We start from the raw sequence: 13,622 nt of genomic DNA on the forward strand, positions 1-13,622 counted from the left end.
GGCATAAAATTTAAAATAAACCAATAAACTTAACTCTATCGCAGATCTACTAATACTACTACTAATAACCCATCGTTATTGTGATTACTGCAGTATTTCTAAAATAAAAAATAAAATTTGACAGAAATGGAATTTGACATATATAAAATTGACACGGTCTATATCAGGTCAAAGCATATATTCAATTTAGACATATGTAATTCGTCTCTGATCAAATGAGTTAAGTTATGATATACAAATGATAGTGAATTAATATGTGTTAAAATCTATGGTTCAATATGACATGAAATTTGAAAGAAACCAGTATACATAATTGTATCACAGGTCTACTAATACTACTACTAACAACTCGTCGCAGCTCCAAGCCGCCTGATGCTGGCAGCTGTGCATGCCTCTTTTGCCTCCATCTGATTGAAGCTACACTATTTACTTTCCAATTAGGTTTTCTTTAAATCCCTACTCACGGCCCCTGTCAACCAATTTGAATATGTCATACTTCTGTCTTCATCCGATGATAGAGGAAAGATCCCAGGTCAAATATTGTAAATTATTATAAAAAATAATATTATATGAGGTCAAATAAAATAATCATGTAAGTTAGTTAACAAGAGAAGAAATGGAAATTTAAATATAACAACCTGTATGGCACCGTACCTTGAATCTGGTTAATTGTTGATATTTGCTAGATCATGTATGTACAATAGACGATCCAAAGGTCACTTGCGGCGTACTAGATCAAACTGCAAAAAATTGCATGAGAAGACATCATAATAACATAAGCTTAAAAATAATTTCTTTTTTTTTTGGTCAAAAGACTGGCTGCTAAAGGAGCAAATATCAAATTAATCCAATCAAAAAACAAATATCAATTAAACCAATTAAAATAGTTCGAATCAATAACCTTTTTTATCATTGTTTTCTGAACCTTTTGCGAGGTAAGGATGCCTCACCGACTTTCAAAATTTATTTTAAATATGATTTTAGCTTGAATTTTCTATCAATTTGGTTTTGGGTAAGTTGTCCCCCCCCCTGTTTTTATATTACGCCGATGGTGGCTGTTTAATATAATTGACCCTTGTTATCTTCTCTTATTTCATCTGGCTCTAAAATTTAACCGAGTTAAACTTATTTACTACCAAACATAAGCATAATATTTTAAACCGTGACCCCGAATAACAAACCGATTTTCTTAATAATCAGTTAAATAGATTAAACAAAATATAAGATTATTGCTGAATTTAAAAAAGCTCATTCAATCAATTTTGAAGGTGCACATACTCAACAGTAACCAATTTTTTCCGCAATAGAGTACTTCAGTAGGCTTCTACTTCTATTGAAAATATAGGTAGAACTAAACTAAAAATAAAATTTAGTTTTCTTTTAATTCTATTGTAGGAAAAAAGAAAGTATAGAGCTATGCAAAAATCACATGATGGTATTTTCGAATTTGGTGCAAAAATCTGGGTTGGGAGTTAAGCAAAAAATATTTTTCGTATTTCAGGTCTGCTTCAATTGCAATTTCTTTTTTTATATAAATTTGGTGTCCAACTTCTTTCTTTTATAGCAAAGCTCGCTCTTTATTTGCTGTTAATTGTCGTTTTTTCAATGTTATATCAGTTTTTATAGTGAAATGTTCAAAGCACAAAAATTGAAGAATTTTTAAAATATTGCTCATACTGTCTTATATTTTCCTTAGATTTGTCTACATTTCATGGTTTGTTTAATGCAGTATTTTTTTTACAAACATTGTTCTTTTAGCCTGTAATCTGCACATATGATGGATCTACGAAATTATAATAATGGATATAATGCAAACCGATTTTCGCTGTGCCGAAAAACAGCGCCGATTGGCGCTGTTTTTGGACCTCAGAGGGTGGGGTCGGGGCTAACTATAACAACGAGTCCAGAGAAATGTGTTGTCTGTGGCGACAGAGCCTCAGGTCAGTACTTGTACCATTAATTCAGTATTTTATGTGTTAAGATATGTAAAAAATGTCTGAATATAGCCAAATTCTTTGATCAGATTTCAAGCTTTTTATGATCCGGCAAGAGTTGATTTTATGAAATCTTTTGGAGCGATTTGTGTTATGAAATCTTATAGGCGTTAATGATATTAATGCTGTCACTACCTCTTTTAAAAAGACTAATTTGAAAAATAATTTTTCATGGAAGTTATTTTTTTATAAGAAAATTAAAGAGCGATAAATAGTATGCCGCTTCTTATTTGTTGTAATTTCTGTTCGTTTTGAGTTTGGCTTAATTATCTGTCTTAATTTCTTTTCGACTTAGCTGTTATTCATTCATTCATAATTATTTTAGTTCATTTGAAGTTAGACTTATTATGTTTCTTTTTTCTGCTAATTTTAGTTTTCAGTATCGCTCTTTGTTTTCTTGGGAAAAAATAATTTCTTAGGAACGTCTTCAAAATTAATTTTTTTTCATTTTTTAATTGACATATTTTTATTATTCTTTTATGAAGCTGACAAAACCTTTGTTGTAAGAGTTGTTGGGATTTATTTCAAGGCAGGTCTAAGGGGTATTTGCCAAGTATGAGATTTGATGAATTTCAACTTAGGGAAAGAAGGAACTATATGGGTTAGGCTAGGCTGCGAAGTTATCCTTAATTTTGCCTAATGTGGAGGAGTATTTGACAAAAAGACATTTTTTGGAAATTGTAAAGAATGGGTTGAATTAAGGAAATATTTTTTGGGGGCATGTTCCATTGATAAAAGTAATTGGATAAGAGCTGTGGAAATGAGTCTGATGATGGATTGAACTTCGATCAGTATTCGATATTAAGTGCTGTTGGCTGTTGTTTTGTTCGTTTTGCCACGGTTATCGTTGGCTTTTGTGCAAATATATTATTGTCCTTGTTGTTTAATTATTATGGATATTTTTTTTTAATTTAGGTAAAATTTGAATAATTAGGTTAAATTGTCAAAGCCATAGTTTTTTGAAGTAATTTTATAGTAATATTTTTACATTAGAATTCGGGATTGAGTGTCTAGAGATATCAAAAATTTATGGATTACAAATCTGTATAATTTTCTGTCTTTTAAGGGGTTAAAGCCATCCTGACTTCGATCTTTCAGTACAGACATATCTACCATTCAAAGAAAAGCACCTCCCCATATTCTGTTTTTGGTGTAACTATTAGTGCGTCCAAGTTAGGATGTTCACGCCATAGTTTTTAAAGTTTCAAGCCGATCGTTATGAAAGTGTTTTTTTCCTGTTTCTAGAGGGCTCGTTTACCCTGTCTACAATACTACTTACAAACAGTTCGTGGTAACGAACTGTCGTAAGGAGTGATCCGGCTCAATAGTAACCGAAACTCTAAAAAACTGGATTTTTATAACAATAGTTGCATCAAAAGAATGTATTTTAATGCTGATTCTAAATATATAAGTTCCATCAAGTTAACATTAAAACTTAAAACGAGCAGAAATTACTCTGTATATGAAAGGGGCTGTTCCCTCCTCAATGCCCCGCTCTTTACGCTAAAGTTTTTTACTGTTTTAAAAAGTAGAATTGAGAGAAAGAGTTGAATTTTAGCATAAAGAGCGGGACGTTGAGGAGGGGACAGCCCCTTTCATATACGGAGTAATTTCTGTTCGTTTTAAGTTTTAATGTCGCTCCTTACTTCCAGTTAAAAAAAAAACGTTTTTTTTTTATTTAATACATTAAAGTCCAGGAGGTAATGGATATAGCAAGGTGTTTTTCCTTTTGCTAGTCACATTTTTATGAGAGTAATAATTATTCATAACAACAATATATATATATATATATATATATATATACTGAAGAATACAAAGATAGAACATTGTAGAAAAAATAACATCAATAGAATCGAGCAAGACAAGAATCGAGCCGTAAAGGAGTCTCTTATTAGACTTGAATCCAGTTTTTTATAAGACATAAAAATTGTCAACAGCACCAAACTCAGGAACGATTATTTGGTTTCTACATCTCCACAAATCCTCCCTAAATTCACTAATTTATTGTACCTAAAAAGAAAGATTGAATAGTAAAAATTTACGGCCGTATTCAGGGAAGGGTTTATACACCCTCCCCCTAAAAATTTTTCCGACTCTAAAAACTTGACAAAAACAACTAAAACAAATGATGTGTTTTTAAAGTTTCTTGTGTAGCCCCCCCCCCGAACAGAATTATGAACACGGCACTGGTAAAATATTAACAATGGGATGCAAATCTGATAGAAAAATAATCAAATGGTCCCAAGTCATTGACCGAAGTTTAGTTGAGGCCTGACGGCAATATTGGCCACAATTCGGGGCAATTTTAGCATAACCTGCTCTTACTTTGTTCGTAGAATTGTGCAGAGCCAGTGCGACAGGAACCAACTTAGCTAAGTAGAAACCCCAACTGAGATTGGTAAATTGTATTGAAGCCAAATGTTTAAGTTTTTTAGTATATAAATTTATGGTAGCTGACACGATCGAATTAGGCTAACTTTGGAACATCGAATTGACAGCAAATTATCAGCATTTGCATTGTGAGATAAATTAGTGAAAAAAAAACACAAAAAAACACGACGGAATAATACGTGACAGCAACGAAAAAAGGTAAGGGTTAAAAAGATATGGTGGTAGACCCCCTCCCCCATTGCTGAATTCCGGACATACTGAAACTTGTATCTCCTTAACGTAATCGAATAGATGAATTAGCATACCTAAAATGAAGAACGAATAATATAGACGAATATAGACGGTTCTAGAGTGTTCGAAGAGGGCTCATTCCAACGGAAATGAAAAGTTCTAGTGCCCTTTTTAAGTGACCAAAAAAATTGGAGGGTACCTAGGCCCCCTCCCACGTTCATTTTTTCCCAAAGTCAACGGATCAAAATTTTGAGATAGCCATTTTGTTCCTCATAGTCGAAAACCATTATGACTATGTCTTTAAGATGACTCACTCCCCCACAGCGTGGGGCTGCAAGTTACAAACTTCGACCAGTGTTTACATACAGTAATGGTTATTTGGAAGTGTACGTACGTTTTCAGGGGGATTTTTTTGGTTTGGGGGTGGGATTTTGGGGAGAGGGCTATGTGGGAGGATCTTTTCTTGGAGGAATATGTCATGGGGGAAGAGAATTTCAATGAAGGGAGCGCAGTATTATCTAGCACTACTATAAAATAAACATCAAAAAGTTTTTTCAACTGAAAGTTAGAAATAGCATTAAAACTTTAAAACAAACAGAGATTATTACGCATATGAGGGATTCTAAAAATACTTTAGCATAAAGAGCGAGGTATTTAGGAGGAGATAAATACCTTGCTCTTTATGCTAAAGTATTTTTCGTAATTTCAAGTATTTATTCTACGGCCTTTCTGATTCAGGGGTCATTCTTAAAGAATTGGGACAAAACTTAAGATTTAGTGCAAAGAGCGAGGTATTAACGAGGGGACAAACCCCCTCATACACATAATAAAAAATATAAGAATATAGAAGTTCGCTACGTAACTTAATTCTTAAGTTACGTTTATTTTTTACTAATAAAAACGTTTGTTAAAAATAAAAAGTTCTAGTTGCCTTTATAAGTAACCGAAAAATTAGAGGGCAACTAGGCCTCCTTCCCCACCCTTTATTTCTCAAAATCGTCTGATCAAAACTAAGAGAAATCCATTTAGCCAAAAAAAGAATTAATATGCAAATTTCATTTTAATAATTTATGTGCTGAGAGCCAAAATCAAAAATGCATTAATTCAAAAACATTCAAAAATTAAATTAAAAAACTAGTTTTTTCTAACTGAAAGTAAGGAGCGATATTAAAACTTAAAACGAACAGAAATCACTCCGTATATGAAATGGGTTGTCCCCTCCGCAATCCCTCGCTCTTTACGCTAAAGTTTGACTCTTTGCCACAATTCTACTTTTTAAAACAATTAAAAACTTTAGCGTAAAGAGCGAGGGATTGCGTAGAGGACAACCCATTTCATATACGGAGTAATTTCTGTTCGTTTTAGGTTTTAATATTGCTCCTTACTTTCAGTTAAAATAACTAGTTTTTTTTTATTTAATATATTTAAGATCAGCATAAAAATGCGATTCTCTTGATATGTCTATCTGTATCACGATTCTGTTTTTTAGAGTTTCGGTTACTATTGAGCCGGGTCGCTCCTTACTTACAGTTCGTTACCGTGAACTGTTTGATACATATTTAGTTCGAAGAAAGAGACAAGGAGAAGGTGGAGGTAGAAACAAATTCATGTTAATCCCCAGGGACTTTTTTTTGTTTTTTTGGGGGGGGAGGGGTTGCAAAAAACCCTAAAACGTATCAGAAAAGCGTTTAAATGCATTTTAACGCTTATAAAGTATCGTCAACAGAAGTGTCCCATTTAAAAAAAAATAAGAGCAAGTAAATCATCGTAGCTTATGCTCCTTTATGTACATATTTAAGACAATCAAGTTTTTACAACAACAAGTAAACCACGGCGTTGAAACTCAAAAGAGTAAAATTACCCCTAATAGGAGGGGGATTTTGTCCCCCTCAAATCCCATTGAGTTCAAGGGATTGCTGAGTAAAAACAGCGCATTTTTAAATTTTCCTTTAAAAATCCTTCTATTTCCTAGAAATTCGATAAAACATATGTAGTTACACATAGAGTATATGTTACATTGTAATTAGTTTTCAGTCAAATACAGCAAATCACATGGACGTCCTCTGCCAAGTTTGTTTATCTTATCCTCTGCAGTGTCATTGTCAACCACGTTGTTTGTAGTAAAGTTATGTTTCTTGTTCATACCTTCTGTGCGTTTTTTTTCTCTCTTAATATCTGTGGTCTGGCAGTCTTTTCTTTGGTTATGTTACATATATTTAAGTAAGTAGTAATCAGATTAACGGCGCTTCTTGACTACTAAGGTCCCTGCGTTGGCCCTGCAGTACATTACTGCAGCATGATTTGATCTCTGGGTCCCTCATTACCAAGCTAAGGTCAAACCCACAGGGCCACCACAGGACTGTTGTAAATCTTTATTTTGAAACTATAAGCCTTTCAAATTAGTAAATTATTGCTTATTGAGATTAATAGACTATTTATGACAAATAATTTTACTGTTTTTTAAAGTTGATTTATGATAAATTCTAAAATTTGCTATTCTGTGTTTTTAGGTCGTCACTACGGAGCAATAAGTTGCGAAGGTTGTAAAGGGTTTTTCAAGCGAAGTATCAGGAAAAGTCTTGCCTACGTTTGCTGGGAAAAAAGAAAGTGTGAAATAAACAAACACCATAGAAATAGATGTCAATACTGCCGTCTTCAAAAATGTTTAGCGATGGGGATGAGAAGCGACTGTAAGGACCTCACCCTTCTGCTCGGTGGTTTGTGAACGTTTTTTGCACCATTTTTAAGTTGCAGTTGCTTTCACTAACGTTTTTCTGCTTTATTTTAGTTTAAGTTATGACCAAATTACTTAATTAGAATTTCTTAGCCTTCTCACCTTTTTACTGGAGAAATGACACCAAAAGTACCGTTTTAGTCCCAAATAGCACTTACAGATGGTATAGTTGATAAAAGCACCTGTATGTAAGCAATAGCTTTTAGCAATAGCCATGAAACATCTCTCTACGGTGTTTTGGTTACCCACTAGCCCCAGTTTTTCAAACTTAGCCATGACACCATAAGTGCCATTTTTAGAGCCATGTGACACTTACAGATGTTGGAATTTATAGAAATCATGTAGATACGAGCAATGGCTTTTATATGAGATGTTTAATATCTCTCTACTGTGTTCTGATAGCCCACTAGCCCCACCACTTGAGAAATGGCACCAATATTGCCATTGTTAGTGCCATGTGCCTCTTACAGATAGTATAATTTATAAAAAAGGGCGTGGATATGAACAATAGCTTTTAAACGAGCCATTAAGAATCTGTCCATGTTATTCTGGTAGCCCGCTAGCCCTGGTAGAAAAAAGGAGACACATCACCCCTGCCAGTGCAAAAAAGGGATTTTCCTTGTTGGTTAAGATAAAGGACTGCAATTCTCCTATCCAAGATATTTACCGTATTGGTTCCAATGGTACACTTTCCATTTCGATCTGGTGCTATTGCTTGTGGATATCAGGCTTTTTCGACCGCGTCATAGAATTTTTCGTAATAAACTTTTAAGACGTAACTAAAATAAATACCATTCCTGAACCAGTGTCAATGACAATTTTTTCTCATTAGGCAGTTTTTCTCAAAATGCCTTTTTCAACTTTTGGTTACAATGGGCTGTGGCTTGCTCTTTACTAGGTTGCAGCTATTTTTTTTTTTAGTCTCAACGCTTTTAGTCTGCAAAACTAGTCGAAGTTAGGTTATAACACGTTTTGAGCGGACAATAAAATTGGGAGTATATCGAGATCGAAGTGGGATACATGCACTGAGTAAACCAATCTATCGAGTGAACCTGATTGTAGTAGCATCGATGGTACTCATCGGTTATTGCAAAGAAACCCAAAAAGTAAAGTTTGTTAAATCCTAGTGAAAAAAAAGTTCGTTTAACTGAAAGTAAGGAGCAACATTAAAACTTAAAACGAACAGAAATTATTACGTATATGGGTTAGCCCTCTTGTCAATACCTCGCTCTTTACGCTAAAGTCTGAAATTTGTTCCAATTCTTTAAGAATGACCCCTGAATCACAAAGGCCGTTCAATGAGAGTAAATAGCTCTTTTAAAAGTACTAAAAATACTTTAGTGTAAAGAGTGAGGTATTGACGAAGGGGTGAACCCTCTCACATACGTAATAATTTTCGGTCGTTTTAAGTTTTGATGTTACTCATTACTTTCAGTTGAAAAAAACTTGTTTTTCTTTAATTTCTGACTGTTTTTTAAATAATGCTGGGAAATCTCCCCTCCCCCCTTCATGGAAAATTATCTTCCCCTATGAAAAATTCCTCGGTGGAAAGGTCCTCCCACGTAAACCCCTCCCCCTGACCCCCCCCCCAGAAAAGTTCCCGGTGAAAACGTATGTATACTTCCCAATAACCATTACTTTGTGTAAGCAATAGGCAAAGTTCATAACTCGAGTGTCCTTCCCCGGGGGGGCTGTGGGGGAATAAGTCGTCCTCAAAGGCATAGTTATTAGATTTGTTGGCTATGCTGAACAAAATGGATATCTCAAAACTTTGATCCGGTGACTTTGGGAAAAAATGAGCGTGGAAGGGGGCCTAGTTGTCCTCAATTTTTTTTTTCACTTAAAAAGGACAATAGAACTTTTAATTTCTGTTCGAATGAGCCTCTTGCAACAGTCTAGGACTAGTTGGTCGATGCGATCATCCTTGGAGAAAAAATAAAATAAAATAAACACGCATCCGTGATCTTTTTTCTGACAAAAAAAAAATCCACATCTTTGCATATAAGAGCTGGAAACTTTTACATATGGTTCTCTGATACGCTGAATTTAATGGTGAGGTTTTCATTAAGATTATATGTTTTTTAGGGGATGTTTCTTTCTTTTTTCGAAAATAAGACAAATTTTCTCAGACTTTTAACTTTTGTTGGGTAAGACTAATGTATAAAGTCAGCATAAAATTTTTTATTCTTTAGATGTATGTATTGGTATAAGAATTCTGTTTTTTAGAGGTTTCGGTTACTATTGATCCGGGTCACCCCTTACAGTTCGTTACCACGAACGGTTTGATAACAGAACTTGATGATAATATAGTACTTTAGAAACAAAATTATGGAAACCTAACCAAACCTAACGTAACCTAACCCCTTACCCCAGTACCAATGTGCAAATATACAGCCGAAATTATACAAGTCCAATTCATTGTATCATCCACTACTCGTTTTTGTAGCTTGTTTTTGTAGTTCGAATTTTGTTCCGATTCTTTAAAGATCGGAACAAAGTGTAAAGTGTAAAGAATCGGAACCAGTAGTGTAAAGTGTGAGGTATTGACGAGGGGTGAACCCCCTCATATACGTAATAATTTCTGTTCGTTTTAAGTTTTAATGTTACCCAATACTTTCAGTTGAAAAAAACTTTTTTTCTTTAATTTCTGATCATTTTTTAAATAATGCTGGGAAATCTCCCCCCCCCCTTCATGGGAAATTATCTTCCCCTATGAGAAATTCCTCCATGGAAAGATCCTCCTGCACAACCCCCTCCACCCGACCCCCACTAGAAAAATCCCCCGTGAAAAACGTATGTATACTTCCCAATAACCAGTACTATATGTAAACGATGGGCAAAATTCATAACTCCAAGCCCATCCCCCATTGGCTGTGTTGGAATAAGTCGCCCTCAAAGGCATAGTTATTAGATTTTTGACTATGCTGGACAAAATTGATATCTCAAAACTTTAATCCGGTGACTTTGGGAAAAAATGGGCGTGGAAGGGGGCCTAGTTGCCCTCCAGTTATTTTTGTCACTTAAAAAGGACACTAGAACTTTTAATTTCCGTTCGAATGAGCCCTCTTGCAACAGTCCAGGACCAGTGGGTCGTTACGATCACCCTAGGAGAAAAAAAAAACAAACAAAAAACAGCAAATAAACACACATCCGTGATCTTTTTCTGGCAAGAAAAAAATACAAAATTCCACATCTTTGCGTATAAGAACTTGAAACCTGTATAATAGAGTTCTTGGATGCGCTGAATCTGATGGTGAGATTTTCATTAAGATTATATGACTTTTAGGGGGTGTTTCCTTCTTTTTTCGAAAATAAGGGAAAATTTTCTCAGACTCGTAATTTTTAATGGGTAAGATTAATATTTAAAATCAGTATAAAAATCTTGTTCTTTTTATGTATTAAATAAAAAAAACAAGTTTTTTTTAAATGAAAGTAAGGAGTACCATTAATACTTAAAACGAACAGAAATTACTCCGTATATGAAAGGGGCTTTTCCTCCTCAACAACCCGCTCTTTACGCTAAAGTTTGGCTCTTTCTCTTAACTCTACTTTTTAAAACGGTAAGAAACCTTAGCGTAAAGAGCGGGGCGTTGAGGAGAAAAATAGCGTAAAGAGCAAAATTAGAGTTTCGTTTACTATTGAGCCGGGTCACCCCTTACAGTTCGTTACCACGAACGGTTTGATAACATAACTTGATGATAACATAATACTTTAGAAACAAATTATGGAAACCAAACCTAGCGTAACCTAACCCCCCCCCATCCCAAGCCTTAATGTGCAAATATATAGCCAAAATTGTACAAGTGCAATGTATTGTGTCATCCATTACTTGCTTTTGTAGCTGTGAAACCGGTTTTCTGAGATGTAACCTAAGCGTAATTCTTGAATGTTTCCAATAACCGACAAGTACCGAATCGATATATAACTCGTTTTTGTCTGATATATTACATAACGCCTTTTGCATTCCCACTGCCGAAATGATAGATTATTTGTTTACCAAGGCTATAAACATAAGTATTTTAGAATATAAACAGTTTAAAACACTGGTATATTTGCATATTTTACGTTATCTAATCCTTTGCTGTTTATATCTGCTAGTGAGAAATTAGAAAATGTTCTGGAGGAAATTGCTAAGGAATCAATAAACAAAAACCCAAGCTATTTGCCGGAGAACAACTTCCACTACTTATAGTCTGTCAACATACTGACTCCTGGAATACCCCCCGTAAACCTTTAAAACAGTGTGTCTTAACATAGTTTTAGTTTTTTTTTTGTAGTAGTATGTCCTTATATTATAAATTTAATATCTTCAACGTGTTTTCGGCCAAAAAAAGGGGATAAAATACGTAATTTCAATTCTTTTTTTATTATTTAGTTGATGATGTCCACTGTAGTATGCAGGGAGGACACAGAGGTTATATTCTGCCTCTATTCCTCGGGTTATCCTATCCATACTATGATAATTTTGGGTAAAGTTTAATGCCAAGAAAAAAAGTAACCTTCTGGTCTGGATCTCAACCCTTAAACACGACTTCGTTCTACGCGCATGTTAATGCCTGATTATTATCAAGAGGCCATTTGCTAATAACTTATGCAAAAAGATATGGATTTAGATATATTTAACATATTTTTATATTTTAAGCATATATGTATCTATGTTACTATTGCATGCTTCTTTTTCCATGTATTTTTATTTAGTGAAAGCTTTGCAACTCAATGGCTGCATATGAGAACAGTTTTATATATACCAGTTACATATTCTGATGGTTGGAGGAAGGGGCATCAGGTTTTTCCTCACTCCTCTAAATCACAATGTTTTTCTTTAAAATATGTGTATAATTTGCTAATTTTTGTGTTTCCCTAGCTTAAATAAGTTCAAATCTTCTAAATATGCGCATTACTATTAATATGTCAGAATTCCAAATAAAAATCAATTTAACACAGATGTACAACAACTTTATTTTTTGCTTCGTCTAAGTTCTAAGATCGAACTCTTTTCTGCTCATATTATCGTTTTTGCTTCATTAACGTGCTAAGATCTTATAATTATTATTATTATTTTAGAATTAACGACGCTTCTTGACTACTATGGTCCCTGCGTCGGCCCTGCAGTGTATTCCTGGAGCGTGATTCGATCTCTGGGTCCCGTATTACCAAGCTACTAAGATCTTATAATTCAGTGATGTTTGCTGTAAATCAAATATTCCTGCCAAATAAAACATTTAAGAGAGAACTTGGTGATAAACTTATCAAAGTTCTTAAACCGCTTACTGTTCTATATTATTTTTCGCACTATATAAAAAGGTCCCGTATACCTCCCAGGTATAAATTTTACCGTTATAAAAGAATCTAAAAGTTTATATATTTTAAAGAAGATTTTTTTAACTATTTTCTAATTAAAATTTTATTAGCATTAATGAGGATATCATCACATTGTAAATAAAGTGTCCCACTTAATGATTTTTATTTACACTAATAGGTAATAACTATTAATGAATATAAGTATATTGAATTAAAGCAAAAAATTTATTATATTCAAGTTCAAGTTCTTCAAGTTCTATTTATTTTTCATAAAATAAGAATAATGTCACCAATGTCATTGACATCATGAGTGATTGAATGTCATTGAATGATTTGACATCAATGTGAAATCATTCTTTTTACTCTGTTGTTCTTGCACAGAAGCGGCAATTAAAAATAGTCATAGCTTGGCACAAAATGCCGAGAATGAGCAGCCTACGATATCGAAAGTTTTAAGATCATTATCAGGCAAATTTCATTCAAAGTAAATAAGTTTCATATTTCTGAATCCTTTTTAATTACAGGGTGTTCACAAAAAAAGGCCCGTACCCCCACCTTCTAAAAAAAAGAGTTGGAAACCCTCGAGTATTGGGGGTATGTTGTGCCTCCATTGTTCTAAAAATGTGCCGGAAATCCTCACACGGAACACGGAAATTTGGGTTCTTCTTATTTTGAGGATCTCGTTTTTTAAATGATAAAGTAAAAATATAATAAACCCCGTATTCAGGACCCGATGTAAGGAACCCCCCGCTTCAGGTCCCTTATCCCTGTAAATAAAGATGAAATGTTTGAAGAAAAATGTTCTCAAAATGATAGCACAATTTTTAGGGATCTCAGATTCAAGCCCTTTGTATAAAATGGTTGTTAATCTGTAAGGATCTTAAAATAAATACTAGGTACACCAACTCGCAAAAGTTGCAAACCCCTCAATGCAACTAGCAAAAGTTGTAAACCCCTAACCGCTGAAGATG

At 34.1% G+C, this 13,622-nt stretch overlaps 1 protein-coding gene across 3 annotated transcripts in view; it reads left to right on the top strand.

Annotated features, from left to right (window-relative positions):
* The window catches only part of LOC136030968 (nuclear receptor subfamily 2 group C member 1-A-like), a 37,163-nt gene that overhangs the window by 6,341 nt on the left and 17,200 nt on the right, over window positions 1-13,622 (top strand). For 2 of the 3 annotated variants that reach the window (XM_065710119.1, XM_065710117.1), the window contains exons 2-3: window positions 1,759-1,940; window positions 7,127-7,333. In XM_065710119.1, the coding sequence (XP_065566191.1) occupies window positions 1,775-1,940; window positions 7,127-7,333 (373 nt within the window). In that variant the 5' untranslated portion in view covers window positions 1,759-1,774. The remainder of the gene's footprint in view (window positions 1-1,758; window positions 1,941-7,126; window positions 7,334-13,622) is intronic. The other variant, XM_065710118.1, reaches the window with a different exon arrangement.

Source organism: Artemia franciscana, chromosome 9, assembly GCF_032884065.1.
Source record: "Artemia franciscana chromosome 9, ASM3288406v1, whole genome shotgun sequence".
In the NCBI taxonomy this organism is placed as follows: domain Eukaryota; kingdom Metazoa; phylum Arthropoda; class Branchiopoda; order Anostraca; family Artemiidae; genus Artemia; species Artemia franciscana.